The sequence below is a fragment of the Salvelinus sp. IW2-2015 genome, linkage group LG36 (assembly GCF_002910315.2).
Source record: "Salvelinus sp. IW2-2015 linkage group LG36, ASM291031v2, whole genome shotgun sequence".
NCBI classification, from domain to species: Eukaryota; Metazoa; Chordata; class Actinopteri; order Salmoniformes; family Salmonidae; genus Salvelinus; species Salvelinus sp. IW2-2015.
In genome coordinates, this window is record NC_036875.1 from 25,424,790 (window position 1) to 25,439,756 (window position 14,967).

The 14,967-nt window shown below is 42.5% G+C and overlaps 1 protein-coding gene across 1 annotated transcript in view; it reads left to right on the forward strand.

Moving 5' to 3' along the window:
* The window catches only part of gucy1a2 (guanylate cyclase 1, soluble, alpha 2), a 56,325-nt gene that overhangs the window by 32,216 nt on the left and 9,142 nt on the right, over window positions 1-14,967 (forward strand). The window contains 3 exon segments of the mRNA XM_023980748.3: window positions 9,830-10,110; window positions 10,318-10,590; window positions 13,984-14,127. Coding sequence (XP_023836516.1) covers window positions 9,830-10,110; window positions 10,318-10,590; window positions 13,984-14,127 — 698 coding nt within the window.

Below are 14,967 nucleotides of genomic sequence, written 5' to 3' on the forward strand. Positions count from 1 at the left end.
TGAAACGGCACGAAAGTGCTGTTTGAATTAATGCTTACGAGCCTGCTGCTGCCTACCACGCTCAGTCAGACTGCTCTATCAAATATCAAATCATAGACTTAATTATAACATAATAACACACAGAAATACGAGCCTTTGGTCATTAATATGGTTGAGCCGGAAACTACATCTTATCGGATGAAGAAGCTCTTCACAATGCATCAAGCATTGAGCTGTTTATGACTTCAAGCCTATCAACTCCCGAGATTAGGCTGGTGTAACCGATGTGAAATGGCTAGCTAGTTAGCGGGGTGCGCGCTAATAGCGTTTCAATCGGTGACGTCACTCGCTCTGAGACTTGCAGTAGTTGTTCCCCTTGTTTTGCAAGGGCCCGGCTTTTGTGGAGCGATGGGTAACGATGCTTCGAGGGTGGCTGTTGTCGATGTGTTCCTGGTTTGAGCCCAGGTAGGGGCGAGGAGAGGGACGGAAGCTATACTGTTACACTGGCAATACTAAAGTGCCTATAAGAACATCCAATAGTCAACGGGATATGAAATACACATGGTAGAGAGAGAAATAGTCCTATAATTCCTATAATAACTACAACCTAAAACTTCTTACCTGGGAATATTGAAGACTCATGTGTTCTTTCATATGTTCTCATGTTCTGAGCAAGGAACTTAAACGTTAGCTTTCTTACATAGCACATATTGCACTTTAACTTTCTTCTCCAACACTTTGTTTTTGCATTATTTAAACCAAATTGAACATGTTTAATTATTTATTTGAGGCTAAATTGATTTTATTGATGTATTATATTAAGTTAAAATAGGTGTTCATTCATTATTGTTGTAATTGTCATTATTACAAATAGAAATAAAAAATCGTCCGATTAATCGGTATCGGCTTTTTTTGGTCCTCTAATAATCGGTATCGGCGTTGAAAAATCATAATCGGTCTACCTCTAACACAGACGTTGTTTCATCCTTTCCTACACTTAAATTGTCTTTGCCTAACGATTGCATCTGAAGCTGGGCTTGCAACACGTCTATCCTCACCATAAGGCAATATTTCTCCTGTATATTATGAGTACAGCGGCTACAATTAGGGCATAGTGTTAATGTTACTACTTAACTTTTTTGGGGCTGGTGGAGGTCCTGTAGAACCATGTCCAGATAAAGTTGTATGAAAGAAGTCCAGCGAGAGAGAAAAAATAACTAAGATGTTGGTAAATGTGTTAAATGGCCATTTTAATTAAACGGTTATAACAAAAGTAAAAAACGTAAAGGTTGGCAGGTAGCCAAGTACCAACAAACAGCACAGCAGCACGGAGACAAGTGACACTCTCAAAACGGAAGTGGCCTGAGGGCATACACTTAATGTGTTGTGAAATCTGTAAATTGTATATAACTGCCTTAATGTTGCTGGACCCCAGGAAGAGTAGCTGCTGCAGCAGCTAATGGGGATCCTTATTTGCAGTGGGCTAAATCAGTGTTTCTTGGTCTTGGTCTTAAACAAATCTACTTTGAAACAAACGTATACACCTCACACACATGGTTATGGGTTAAAAAAAGAAGACACCTGTACCATGTCAGATATAGAGTTGAAATGTATTACGTTTTGAGTTTGCATCTCAATATTACACTTTATATACATCACAGACGGCTGAAATATAACAAAACTGTTTGACATAGAAACATCGGATTTTGGGCTGCTTTTTTAAAAAAATGTTGATTAACTATGAAATTATAAAAAAAAAATTAATAACGTTCCACCCATGAGACCACTAGAGGGTGATTTGGTAATTAGACTGTAGGAGAGGACTACTAAATACAAACAGTGAGGTATGCAACAGTAAGACACATTAAGAGTCATAGCAGGGACAGGGATGTATGCAACAGTAAGACACATTAAGAGTCATAGCAGGGGCAGTGATATATGCAACAGTAAGACACATTAAGAGTCATTACGGACAGTAATGTATGCAACAGTAAGACACATTAAGAGTCATAGCAGGGACAGTGATGTATGCAACATTAAGACACATTAAGAGTCATAGCAGGGACAGTGATGTATGCAACAGTAAGACACATTAAGAGTCATTAGGGACAGTGATGTATGCAACATTAAGACACATTAAGAGGCATAGCAGGGACAGTAATGTATGCAACATTAAGACACATTAAGAGGCATACAGGACAGTGGAGATAGTCAGAGCACCTGGATCAGTGAGGGAGTTAGCCAACGAGTTAGAGAGAAAGTGAATTAAAGCACGTGTGTGTGTTTTTTCAGAGAAGGGGGATGAGCTGACATTTTCATCAGAAAGGGCAGAGAGTGGAGGCGACAGGACATAGTCTGAAGCTGAGTCCATACCCCCCCACCCAGACTCCCTCTCTCCCTCTCGACAGTGTCTGTTTGTCCATCCATCCTCCCCCCAGGGCTTGAGCGTAGACCTACTGGAAAGGTCACTTAGCTCTCTCTCTCTCTCTCTCTCTCTCTCTCTCTCTCTCTCTCTCTTCTCTCTCTCGTCTCTCTCTCTCTCTCTCTCTCTCTCTCTCTCTCTCTCTCTCTCTCTAGTGTATGTCGGTATTGTTTTAGTGATTCACCATAGTGAAGGCGTAGGCTCAGGTCTTCTGGGTCTCTATGTTTTTGGTTGGATAGGTTTATAAATTTCTTTCTTAGGTTTTTGCATTCTTCAAACCATTTGTCATTGTTAAGTTTCGTCGGTTTTATGTTTGACATTTCTAGATTTGATAGGGGAGCTGAGAGGTCAAATATACTGTTTAGGTTTTTTACTGTCAAGTTTACACCTTTACTATTACAGTGGAACGTTTTGTCCAAGAAGTTGTCTAAAAGGGATTGAATTTGTTGTTGCCTAATTGTTTTTTGGTAGGTTTTCTACACTACTTTCCTTCCATCTACAGCATTTTTTTTATATTATTCTGTTCCTTTGGCTTTCATGCCTCATGATTTAGTATTGCGCTGTTCAAGTAGACTGTGATTTTGCTGTGATCTAATAGGTCTCTCTCCATTTCTCTCTCTTTCTCTYGCAATTCAATTTCAATTTAAGGGCTTTATTGACATGGGAAACATATGTTAACATTGCCAAAGCAAGTGAAGTAGATAATAAACTAAAGTGAAATTAACAATACAAATTAACAGTAAGCATTACACTCACAAAAGTTCCAGAAGAATAAAGACATTTCAAATGTATATATTATGTGCAAATAGTTAAAGTACAAAGGGAAAATAAATAAACATAATTATGGGTTGTATTTACAATGGTGTTTGTCCTTCACTGGTTGCCCTTTTCTTGTGGCAACAGGTCACAAATCTTGCTGCTGTGATGGCACACTGTGGTATTTCACCCAATCGATATGGGAGTTTATTTGAATTCTTTGTGGATCTGTGTAATCTGAGGGAAAAATGTGTCTCTAATATGGTCATACATTTGGCAGGAGGTTAGGAAGTTCAGCTTAGTTTCCACCTCATTTTGTGTGCACTGTGCACATAGCCTGTCTTCTCTTGAGAGCCAGGTCTGCCTACGGCAGCAAGGCTATGCTCACTGAGTCTGTACACAGTCAAAGCTTTCCTTAAGTTTGGGTCAGTCAAAGTGGTCGGGTATTCTGCCACTGTATAGTCTCTGTTTAGGGCCAAATAACATTCTAGTTTGGTCTGTGTTTTTGTTAATTCTTTCCAATGTGTCAAGTAATTAAATTTTTGTTTTCTCATGATTTGGTTGGGTCTAATTGTGTTGCTGTCCTGGGGCTCTGTGGGGTGTGTTTGTGTTTGTGAACAGAGCCCTAGGACCAGCTTGCTTAGGGGACTCTTCTCCAGGTTCATCTCTCTGTAGGTGATGGCTTTGTTATGGAAGGTTTGGGAATCGCATCCTTTTAGGTGGTTGTAGAATTTAACGTCTCTTTTCTGGATTTTGATAATTAGCGGGTATCGGACAAATTCTCCTCTGCTTGCATTATTTGGTGTTTTACATTTTACACTGAGGATATTTTAGCAGAATCTTTATTTGGTGTTTGTCACATTTTGGAAATTCTTGGTTGGTGAGCGGACCCCAGACCTCACAACCATAAAGGGCAATGTGTTCTATAACTGATTCAAGTATTTTTAGACACATCCAAATTGGTATGTCGAATTTGATGTTCCTTTTGATGGCATAAAGGCCCTTCTTGCCTTGTCTCTCCCTCTCTCTCTCTCTCTCTCTCTCTGTCTGTCTCTCTCACTCTCTCTCTCTCTCTCTTTATCCCTCTCTCTCTCTCTTTCTCTCCCTCTCTCTCTTTGTCTCTCTCTTCTCTGTCTGTGGTACCAATGTCTCACTCTCCTTTTCTTTACTCCTTTAACTTCCTCCTCTCTCTCTCTCTCTCACACACACACACACACACACACACACACACACACACACACACACACAACACACACACACACACACACACAACACACACACACACACACACACCACACACACACACACACACACACACACACACACACACTGATGCTGGGAGCCCTCCAGCTGTGTGTGTGTACACCTTTCTGCACACAGAGGAGACATCTTATTGGCACGCCGTCAGGACTGCTCTCACTACCCAGCACCGTACACTCTGTCTGTAGCTCCTTCACTCCAAACCCCTGTCTTCACCTTCTAACCAGTACATCACCCCTTCCCATCCTGCCCAATAATGTTGTACCATGTTTTGTGCTGGTCTCTCTTTATGTAGTGTTGTGGTTTCTCTTTGTCTGATGATGTGTGTTTTGTCCTATATTTTTATTTTTAATCCCAGCCCTCGTCCCTGTAGGAGGCCTTTTGCCTTTGGTAGGCCGTCATTGAAAGAATTTGTTCTTAACTGACTTGCTTAGTTAAATAAAGGTTAAATAAAAAAAATTATAATTCTTCGCTTCACCTACCTAGAACACCCCACCCACAGTAATCCATCTTCTCCAACCACTATCGTCAGTTTGAATTTGCGCAGCGTGTTACTGTGCAACCTTAAGAGCACCTACATCATGAACCTGTTTTTATCATCCAGAATACATCATGAACCTGTAATACCAGTGTTTTTATACTGGTATCATATGTCATCCTCTCCACTCTCCACTCTCTCCACAATATGACCCAGAGAGTAAGGGAGAGCGGTGACTTTCAAATGACCAGAGAGTAAGGGAGAGCAGTGACTTTCAGAATGACCCAGAGAGTAAGGGGAGCAGTGACTTTCATAATGACCCAGAGAGTAAGGGAGAGCAGTGACTTTCAGAATGACCCAGAGAGTAAGGGAGAGCGGTGACTTTCATAATGACCCAGAGAGGTAAGGAGAGCGGTGACTTTCATAATGACCCAGAGAGTAAGGGAAGCAGTGACTTTCAAAGCCTCCTCTCTTGTTGTTCTCCTGAACACAAACAGTAAAACAAACACAGTGTTGACTGGGGCATCGGATCAAAGGTTCGCTAAATGTCTCAATCCTTTTTGTTCCCTATCCACACATGCACACACACCCACACTTGCACGCACGCACACAAACAGCGCACACATACACACACACACACACATAGCCTTGTCATGTAAAAACAGCCTCCACAATAACAGATCAACAGAGAAATCAAAGGCGTAAAGCGCCAGACACAAGCCGAGTTGGACTAGAGGAGAGATTGTGTCTGAGCACCGGTTGGCCTAGAGGTCTCACATCATCTTTCAATAGATCTGAGTGGTATACAGGGAGATACCATGTATGTGCATGGCCTGCGTGCAATGTACGTGTGCATTTGTGTGTGTGTGTGTGTGACTCATTGACTTGTGCTCTGTGCTTCTATGCAAACGAGTCTGTTTATATGCCAGTCTGCTTAAATCCTCTCTTTCTCCCTCTCTCTGTTGTTTCTCCCTCTCTACCCACCTCTCCTTTTCTCTCTCACTTTCCCTTTCTATCTCTCATTCTCTCTCCCTTTCTCTCCTCTCCACCTCTCTGCTCTCCTTCTCTGTCCTCTGGTTGAGAGTAGGCTGTGGTCCTCTGTGGTCTGTGTGTTACTGCTGTGTGTTACTGAGAGTGGAGATCAGTCTGTACTGATGAGCGAGATGGAAACTGGAAGGAACTGTGTTAAAGCAGGGAGACGCAAAACGAGACCAGCAGAACAGCCTTGTGTGTGTGTGTTGTGTGTGTGTGTGTGTGTGTGTGTGTGTGTGTGTGTGTGTGTGTGTTGTGTGTGTGTGTGTGTGGTGTTGGTGTGTGTGTGTGTGGTGTGTGTGTGTGTGTGTGTGTGTGTGTGTGTGTCGTCTGTCTGTCTGTGTGTGTGGTGTGTGTGTGTGTGTGTTGTGTGTGTGTGTGTGTGTGTGTGTTGTGTGTATGTGTGTGTGTGTGTGTGTGTGTGTGTAAGTTAGCACAATCGTTTGCTTGTGAGTGAGTGTGCATACTCTACATGTTACATATAGGTAGAGTACGCTACATACGTAGAGCGGTGCATTTGTGTGTGTATTAGTGGTTGTGTGTGTAATTGTGTGTGTGTGTGTTTATGCATGCATACTTGTATGTGTGTGTATATGAATATGTGTGTGTTTGTGTGTATGAGCGTTCTGTTAAGTTTGAGGGTATTTTTCCGAGATACAGTCGCTTGGTTTTCCGGAGTGCCAGCGTTCCTGGTGTTCCTGTCATCTCCATGGAGATTCCCATTAGTGTGTCAACAATGTGACTCCTCCCACTCTCCCAGCCACAACCACAGAAGACAGCTGTTCACATCCTCCCACAATACACACTGCGATAGTGTGTGTGTCTGTGTGTATGTTTCTACTTTCTGTAGCTAAGCGTGTGTGCAGTGCTCTGTCTCTCTGTAGACTATATGTAGGTAGTGTGTTTGTTAGCTCTCTGTATATGTAGGTTGTATGCATTATGCAGAGCTAGGAGAGGTTTCTATAAATAAATCAGCCTGCAGTGGGCTGCAGTGGGCTCACAGGCAGAATAATCTATCTGACACCAGGGGGAGAGAGAGAGAAACCGAGGGAAAGAGAAAAACCGAGGGGGAGAGAGAGAGAAACCGAGGGAGAGAGAGAAACTGAGGGAGAGAGAGAAACCGAGGGAGAGAGAGAAACTGAGGGAGAGAGAGAAACTGAGGGAGAGAGAAACCGAGAGAGAGAGAGAGAGAGAGAGTGAGAGAGAGAGAGAGAGAGAGAGAGAGAGAGAGAGAGAGAGAGAGAGAGAGAGAGAGAGAGAGAGAGAGAGAGAGAAGATGCTAGGATCTTAAACGAGGCCTGGAACCTGAGAGAGACCTGGCTTCCCCTGGTTAAAATAACAATATGTAGCTTTCACTTCAGGTCAAAGTGCTGCCCTTGTACATGTGTGTAAACTCAGGGGGTGTGTAAACCCTTCATTGTTTGGTTATTCGTCTTGGGTGAGAATGGTGTTCCTATGTTCTGGTATTCCACCAGAACCGCAACCGAAGATACAGTAGCAGACTAACATGACTTTTTTCAGTCAGCTGAGAGCCAGAGAGATGTTTTCAACCCTGAACACGTTTCAATGGAATCCTGTATTGTCTATAGGCTACGGCTGGACTTATTACCGCAGGGCCACTGTTCTCTTGAACTGGTGTGTTTTGGAGAATGGGTGAAGGACATCTCATTTGTTGCCTAGATGATGTTGGAATGTGCAGCAGTACATCCATAGTGTGAAGGGGATTAGGGTCTTCTGAAAACATTGTTGTGTTTGGACTACAACCTCCTCTTGACGTTCTGAATAGTATTTCTATGGTTGTGTTTATAGATCAGGTAATGGAAACGCCACGTGTCCCTCCGTGGAGGATAGATCCAGAATCTCTACATTGCCGCCCATCAACATGATCCTAAATTTAACCTACTGTTTATATGTGTATTTCACACTACGTTGAGGTAAACATCGGAGTATAATGCTGTATGGATGTCAATCCCAATTCATGTTCATGTCATCTTCACCAATCAACTGCATTACACTTAAAAATGACTTAAACTACCACCACCAATTTCTGTTTGGCTAGCTATGCTACCAGCTTTTTTGAACGGGTTAGCGTTTAGCAAAAAACATTTAAAATATATATAATAATAATTATACAGCSAAAACAGCCAAATGTAGTCGAATCGGATTTCAGTAACCACATTGTGGGCCAGTTGATGCCAATGACGGCTTCCTTCTTCTACAGTGCCTTCAGAATGTATTCACGCCCCTTCATTTTGTTGTGTTACAGCCTGAATTTGAAATGTATTACATTTCCATTTTCTGTCACTGGCCAACACACATTTCATAATTATGTTTTTATAATTTTGTTTTTACAAATTAATAATAAATGAAAAGCTAAAATGTCTTGAGTCAATAAGTATTCAACCCCTTTGTTATGRCATAAATACGTTCTGGAGTTAAAATGTGCTTAACAAGTCACATAATAACATGGACTCACTCTGTGTGCAATAATAGTGTTTAACATGATTTTTGAATGACTACCTCATCTCTGTACTCCAACTATACAATTATCTGTAAGGTCCCTCAGTCAAGCGGTGAATTACAAACACAGATTCACCCACAAAGAACAGGGAGAGGGAGATGGGGACACTTGAGCAGTTGCACAACTGAATTAATTCAACTGAAATGTGTCTTCCGCATTTAACCAAACCCCTCTGAATCAGAGGGAGGTTTTCCAATGACTCACAAAGAAGGGCACCTATTGGTAGATGGATAAAAACAAATTAAGCAGACATTGAATATCCCTTTGAGCATGGTGAAGTTATTAATTACACTTTGGGTGGTGTATCAATACATCCATTCACTACAAAGACACAGGCGTCCTTCTTAGCTCTGTTAACGGAGAGGAAGGAAAACGCTCAGGGATTTCACCACGAGGCAAAGAGTGACTTTAAAACAGTTACAGAGTTGAATGGCTGTGATAGGAGAAAACTAAGGATGGATCAACAACATTGTAGTTACTCCACAATACTAACCTAACTGACAGAGTGAAAAGAAGGAAGCCTGTACAGAATAAAAAATATTCCAAAACATGCATCCTGTTTGCAACAAAGGCACTAAAGTAATACTGCAAAAAATGTGGCAAAGCAATTCATTTTTTGTCCTGAATACAAAGTGTTATGTTTGGGGCAAATTCAATACAACAAATTACTGAGTACCACTCTCCATATTTTCAAGCATAGTGATGGCTGCATCATGTTATGTGTATGCTTGTAATCGTTAAGGACTAGGAGATTTTCCTGATAAAAAAAGTGACGTAATAGAGCTAAGCACAGGCAAAATCCTAGAGGAAAACATGGTTCAGTCTGCTTTCCACCAGACACTGGGTGATGAATTCACCTTCAGCAGGACAATAACCTAAAACACAAKGCCAAATCTACACTGGAGTTTCTTACCAAGAAGACAGTCAATGTTCCTGAGGGGCTCACTTACAGTTTTGACTTAAATCTTCTAGAAAATGTATGGCTAGACTTGAAAATGGTTGTTTGGCAACGATCAACAACCAATTTTACAGAGGTTGAACATTTCTGAAAAGAATAATGGGCAAATGTTGCACAATCCAGGTGTGGATAACTCTTCGAGACTGTACCCAGAAAGGTGTAATTGCTGCCAAAGGTCATTCTAACATGTATTGACTCAGGAGGTTGAATACTTATCTAATCAACATATAGTAGTGTTGAATTTTTCACATTTTTCTTCCACTTTGACATTAGAGTATTTTGTGTAGATCATTGACAAAAAAAGGACAATGAAATCAATTTTAATCTCACTTTGTAACACAACAAAATCAAAGAGTGTGAATACTTTCTGAAGGCACTGTATTTCCCACAGTCTGCATTCCATTGATCTCTTTATCATATGAACAACCCCTCTCCCTGTCTTCTGCCCCACACCCTCTCTCTCTCTCTTGCTCTTTCTCTCTCTTTGCCAGGTGATGGAGGTGAAGGGTCAGATGATTCATGTCCCAGAATCCTCTACTCTGATGTTCCTGGGTTCCCCCCGGGTGGACAAGCTGGAGGAGCTGATGGGCAGGGGCCTCTACCTGTCAGACATCCCCATCCACGACGCCACGCGTGATGTCATACTGGTGGGACAGCAGGCCAAGGCACAGGACGGCCTCAAGAACAGGATGGACAAACTCAAGGTACAGTCAAACACACATGCAATATGCACACACGCACAAGTGCACACACACACATACACGTGTGCTCATWCTCATTATTCTGTCACGTAGACATTCAGCAGCCGACTCATCCAGCTTCAGAAAAAGAGAAAACGCGTTGGTCACTAAACCTCTACTCCATCATCCCCATTCTACTAATTGTATTTCTATCCCTGTGCTCTTCCCCAGGCCACTCTAGAAAAGACACACCAAGCTCTAGAAGAGGAGAAGAGGAGGACAGTAGACCTTCTCTACTCCATCTTTCCTGGTGACGTGGCCCAGAAGCTATGGCAGGGGGAGTCTGTCCCCGCCAGGAAGTTTGATGATGTCACCATGCTGTTCTCTGACATTGTGGGCTTCACGGCAGTGTGTGCCCAGTGTACCCCCATGCAGGTCATCAGCATGCTCAATGAGCTCTACACACGCTTCGACTACCAGTGTGGAATCCTGGATGTGTATAAGGTAGGAACAAACACCTTTTTGACCACCAGTGTGAATTCCTGGATGTGTATAAGGTAGGAACACACCTGTTTGCACTACCAGTGTGGAATTACTGGATGTGAAAGGTGGGAACACACCTGTTTGACTACCAGTGTGGGAATCCTGGATGTGTATAAGGGGAGGAACACACCTGTTTGACTACCAGTGTGGAATACTGGATGTGATAAGGTGGGAAACACACCTGTTTGACTACCAGTGTGAATCCTGGATGTGAATAAAGTGGGAAACACACCTGTTTGACAACAGTTGTGGAATCCTGGATGTGTATAAGGTGGGAACACACCGTTTGACTACCAGTGTGGAATCTGGATGTGAAAAGGTGGGAACACACCTGTTTGACTACCAGTGTGGAATCCTGGATGTGTATAAGGTGGAACACAACCTGTTTGACTACCAGTGTGGAATCCTGGATGTGGTATAAGGTGGAACACACCTGTTTGACTACCAGTGTGGAATCCTGGATGTGTAAAGGTGGGAACACACCTGTTTGACTACCAGTGTGGAATCCTGGATGTTGATAAGGTGGAACACACCTGTTTGACTACCAGTGTGGAATCTGGATGTGATAAGGGGGAACACACCTGTTTGACTACCAGTGTGGAATCTGGATGTGTATAAGGTGGGAACACACCTGTTTGACTACCAGTGTGGAATCTGGATGTGATAAGGTGGGAAACACACCTGTTTGACTACCAGTGTGGAATCCATGGATGTGTATAAGGTGGGAACACACCTGTTTGACTACAGTGTGGAATCCTGGATGTGATAAGGTGGAAACACCTGTTGACACAGTGTGGAATCCGGATGTGTATAAGGTGGGAACACACCTGTTTGACTACCAGTTGTGAATACTGGATGTGTAATAAGGTGGGAACACACCGTTTGACTACCAGTGTGGAATCCTGGATGTGTATAAGGTGGAACACACCTGTTTGACTACCAGTGTGGAATCCTGGATGTGTATAAGGTGGGAACACACCTGTTTGACTACCAGTGTGGAATCCTGGATGTGTATAGGTGGGAACACACCTGTTTGACTACCAGTGTGGAATACTGGATGTGTATAAGGTGGAAACACACTGTTTGACTACCAGTGTGGAATCCGGATGTGTATAAGGTGGAACACACCTGTTTGACTACCAGTGTGAATCCTGGATGTGTTAAAGGTGGGAACACACCTGTTGACTACCAGTGTGGAATCTGGATGTGTATAAGGTAACAACACCTGTTTGACTACCAGTGTGGAATCTGGATGTGAATAAGGTGGGAACACACCTGTTTGACTACCAGTGTGGAATCCTGGATGTGTATAAGGTGGAACACAACCTGTTTGACTACCAGTGTGGAATTGGATGTATAAGGTGGAACACACCTGTTTGACTACCAGTGTGGAATCCTGGATGTGTATAAGGTGGGAACACACCTGTTTGACACCAGTGTGGAATCCTGGATGTGAATAAGGTGGGAACACACCTGTTTGACTAACAGTGTGGAATTCTGGATGTGTATAAGTGGGAACACACCTGTTTGACTACCAGTGTGGAATCCTGATGTGAATAAGGTGGGAACACACCTGTTTGACTACCAGTGGGAATCCTGGATGTGATAAGGTGGGAAAACACCTGTTTGACTACCAGTGTGGAATCCTGGATGTGTATAAGGTGGAACACACCTGTTTGACTACCCAGTGTGGAATACTGAGGTGTAAAGGTGGACACACACCTGTTGACTACCAAGTTGGAATCCCGATGGTGATAAGAGTGGAACACACCTGTTTGACTACCATGTGGAATCTGATGTTGTATAGGTGGGAACACACCTGTTGACACCACGTGTGGACATCCTGGCCCATGTGAATACACAGGTGGGAACACCACCACCTGTCGTTCTGACAAACAGTGGGAATCCTGGATGTGTATAAGGTGGGAACACACCTGTTTGACTACCAGTGTGGAATCCTGGATGTGTATAAGGTGGGAACACACCTGTTTGCACGTCACAAACTGTACACTCAGTGCATGCTTGTTGTTTTATGTTTCAGGGTTTGGGTCGATTCTGAATTGAGTTACAAATTGCTCTTTAGTTCCATTTCAATTATTGTATTTGAATTKAATTTTAATTGGCCACACCCCACAGGAAGCAGAATTTGGATTGCATTCAAATTAAAGGAAGTAGTAGTAATTTAATTAAATGAAATTCAAATGCCTTATTCATTCTGCACATCACCATAGCAATGTATATTTTGACTTGGTTACCAATACCATTTAGCATTAGATTGAAACATTTCATCTTTAAAACTAATTTGACCACAACTGATTAGTGGTCTAGAAATACTCTAAGATCATGTTGTGGATTGTCATTAATAATTAATAACTCCCTTAAATGTTTTTAAATATCATAAACAAAATGTTTTCCCATAACGCATTAGATCAAACTGTTTGACATATTTGAGTTAAAATAAAACTCATATTTCAAATGGTATGTGGTATTCGTTGTATTCATAAGTGGTAGATTTGTCAAATGAATGAGATTTTCATGTTTCACATCTCGACTCAAATCAAATTCAAATTCTGCTTCCTGTGGAGTATGGCCAATTGAAATTCAATTGAAATTCATTGTTTGAATTGGATTAAATTCAAAAATACTGAATTGACTTCAACCCTGATACGTGTCATCTGTCCACATAGGAGAGGTATAGTGCCATTGAGTGATGGTGCTGCCGTGGCGTTATATATCAGCACTGTGTGTGTGTGCGTGCGTGCATATGTATCGGGTGGAAAAACACACTGATTAATGGCTAATGCAACAGTGCTTAACAACAGTGTGTCAATACTGGCTGCCTGACATAGTGGTATTACAACAAGGCCCAGTGCGTCCATTAACAACCATCACTCCCTCCATCCATCCCTCCATCCATCTAGCACTAGCACTACTCTTGTCCTTTGCCAGGGTTTGAGTCGGCACAGATACAGCAGCTTTTCTTCCCCTTCCCTTSCTTTCTCCTCACCCTTCCACTTTTTCACTTGACTCTTCCCCTTCTCTCTTTCTACTTCCATTTTCTCTCGTCTCCACTTTCTCCTCTCCCCCTCTCTTTTCCTGCTCCATGTGAGGAGAGAGGAGTCCCATATGTTCCCATTGTCATGGTTACTCTGGATAAATGACTGTGACTGGAAGAAAATAAGAGTTGTGTTTCTTGTTGTCAGGTACAGCTTGTCTGAGTGTTTATTTTAATTCTGCCAATAACCCTGTCAGGATAAATGTTATTATGAAAATATTTAAATTTGATTAAGGTATAGAACTCAAATCAAATGAAATCGTCATGGCTTCATGGACTCTTCTCCAATCCCCATATAGATTGAGACTATAGGCGACGCCTACTGTGTTGCGGGCGGGCTCCACCGGAAGATTGACAGCCATGCCAAGCCAATCGCACTCATGGCCCTGAAGATGATGGAGCTGTCAGAGGAGGTGTTAACGCCGGACGGSAAATCCATCAAGGTGAGTCTTCGCTTGGCACAGGAGAGGGGATGGGCTATTTCTCCCTCACTCTCTTTTTCTGTCATCTTTTCTAACTCCCTTTCTAACGCCCCCTCTGTTTCTCTCACTKCCTYTCTCTCTTTCTTTCTATCCCTTTTCACCCTCTCCTCCTACTGTCTGTCTCTCTTCTCATTTAGATGTATATGTGGTTTACACCTTGAATTTAAAGCATATATCAGCTTATCAATGTGGTGCTGTGTTGTGCCACAGACAGAAKGGGTAACCCAGACACGTCACAGGGGCTATAAAGCTGAAACATCCATTTAGAAAGTTTTCTTACCACCAAATATGTTAGTGAGAGGAAAGTCCAGTCGCTGGTAGTGGGAGAGGATGGAACTAGGTGAAACTGGGCCAAGTTGTCATCGATGAAACATCTGATCTCAATAAATGCTTCTGTTCCCAAAACTAGMATCCGCTATGAACAGTGCACTAAGTTTTATAAGTTTAAAAACAGTTTTTTAGTAGGAGTGCAAGGTCGAATTGAGTTTGTGCACATGCACACTTCACAGAGGAGGCATTTCCTAATGGAATACATGCTACAACACGTTAATAGAATCTYGCTAGCTCGTGCTTGGCTTTGCCCACCTCCTTGCTTGTTCTGCCGACTATGCTTAAKATGCTCCCACTGTAATGTGTTGTGTTGTGCTASCTGTGTTGTGATGTGTTGTGCTAGCTGTGTTGTGTTATGTTGTGCTATATTGTGTTGTGTTGTGCTAGCTGTGTTGTGCTATCTGTTGTGTTGTGCTAGCTGTGTTGTGATGTGTTGTGCTAGCTGTGTTGTGTTGTGCTATCTGTGTTGTG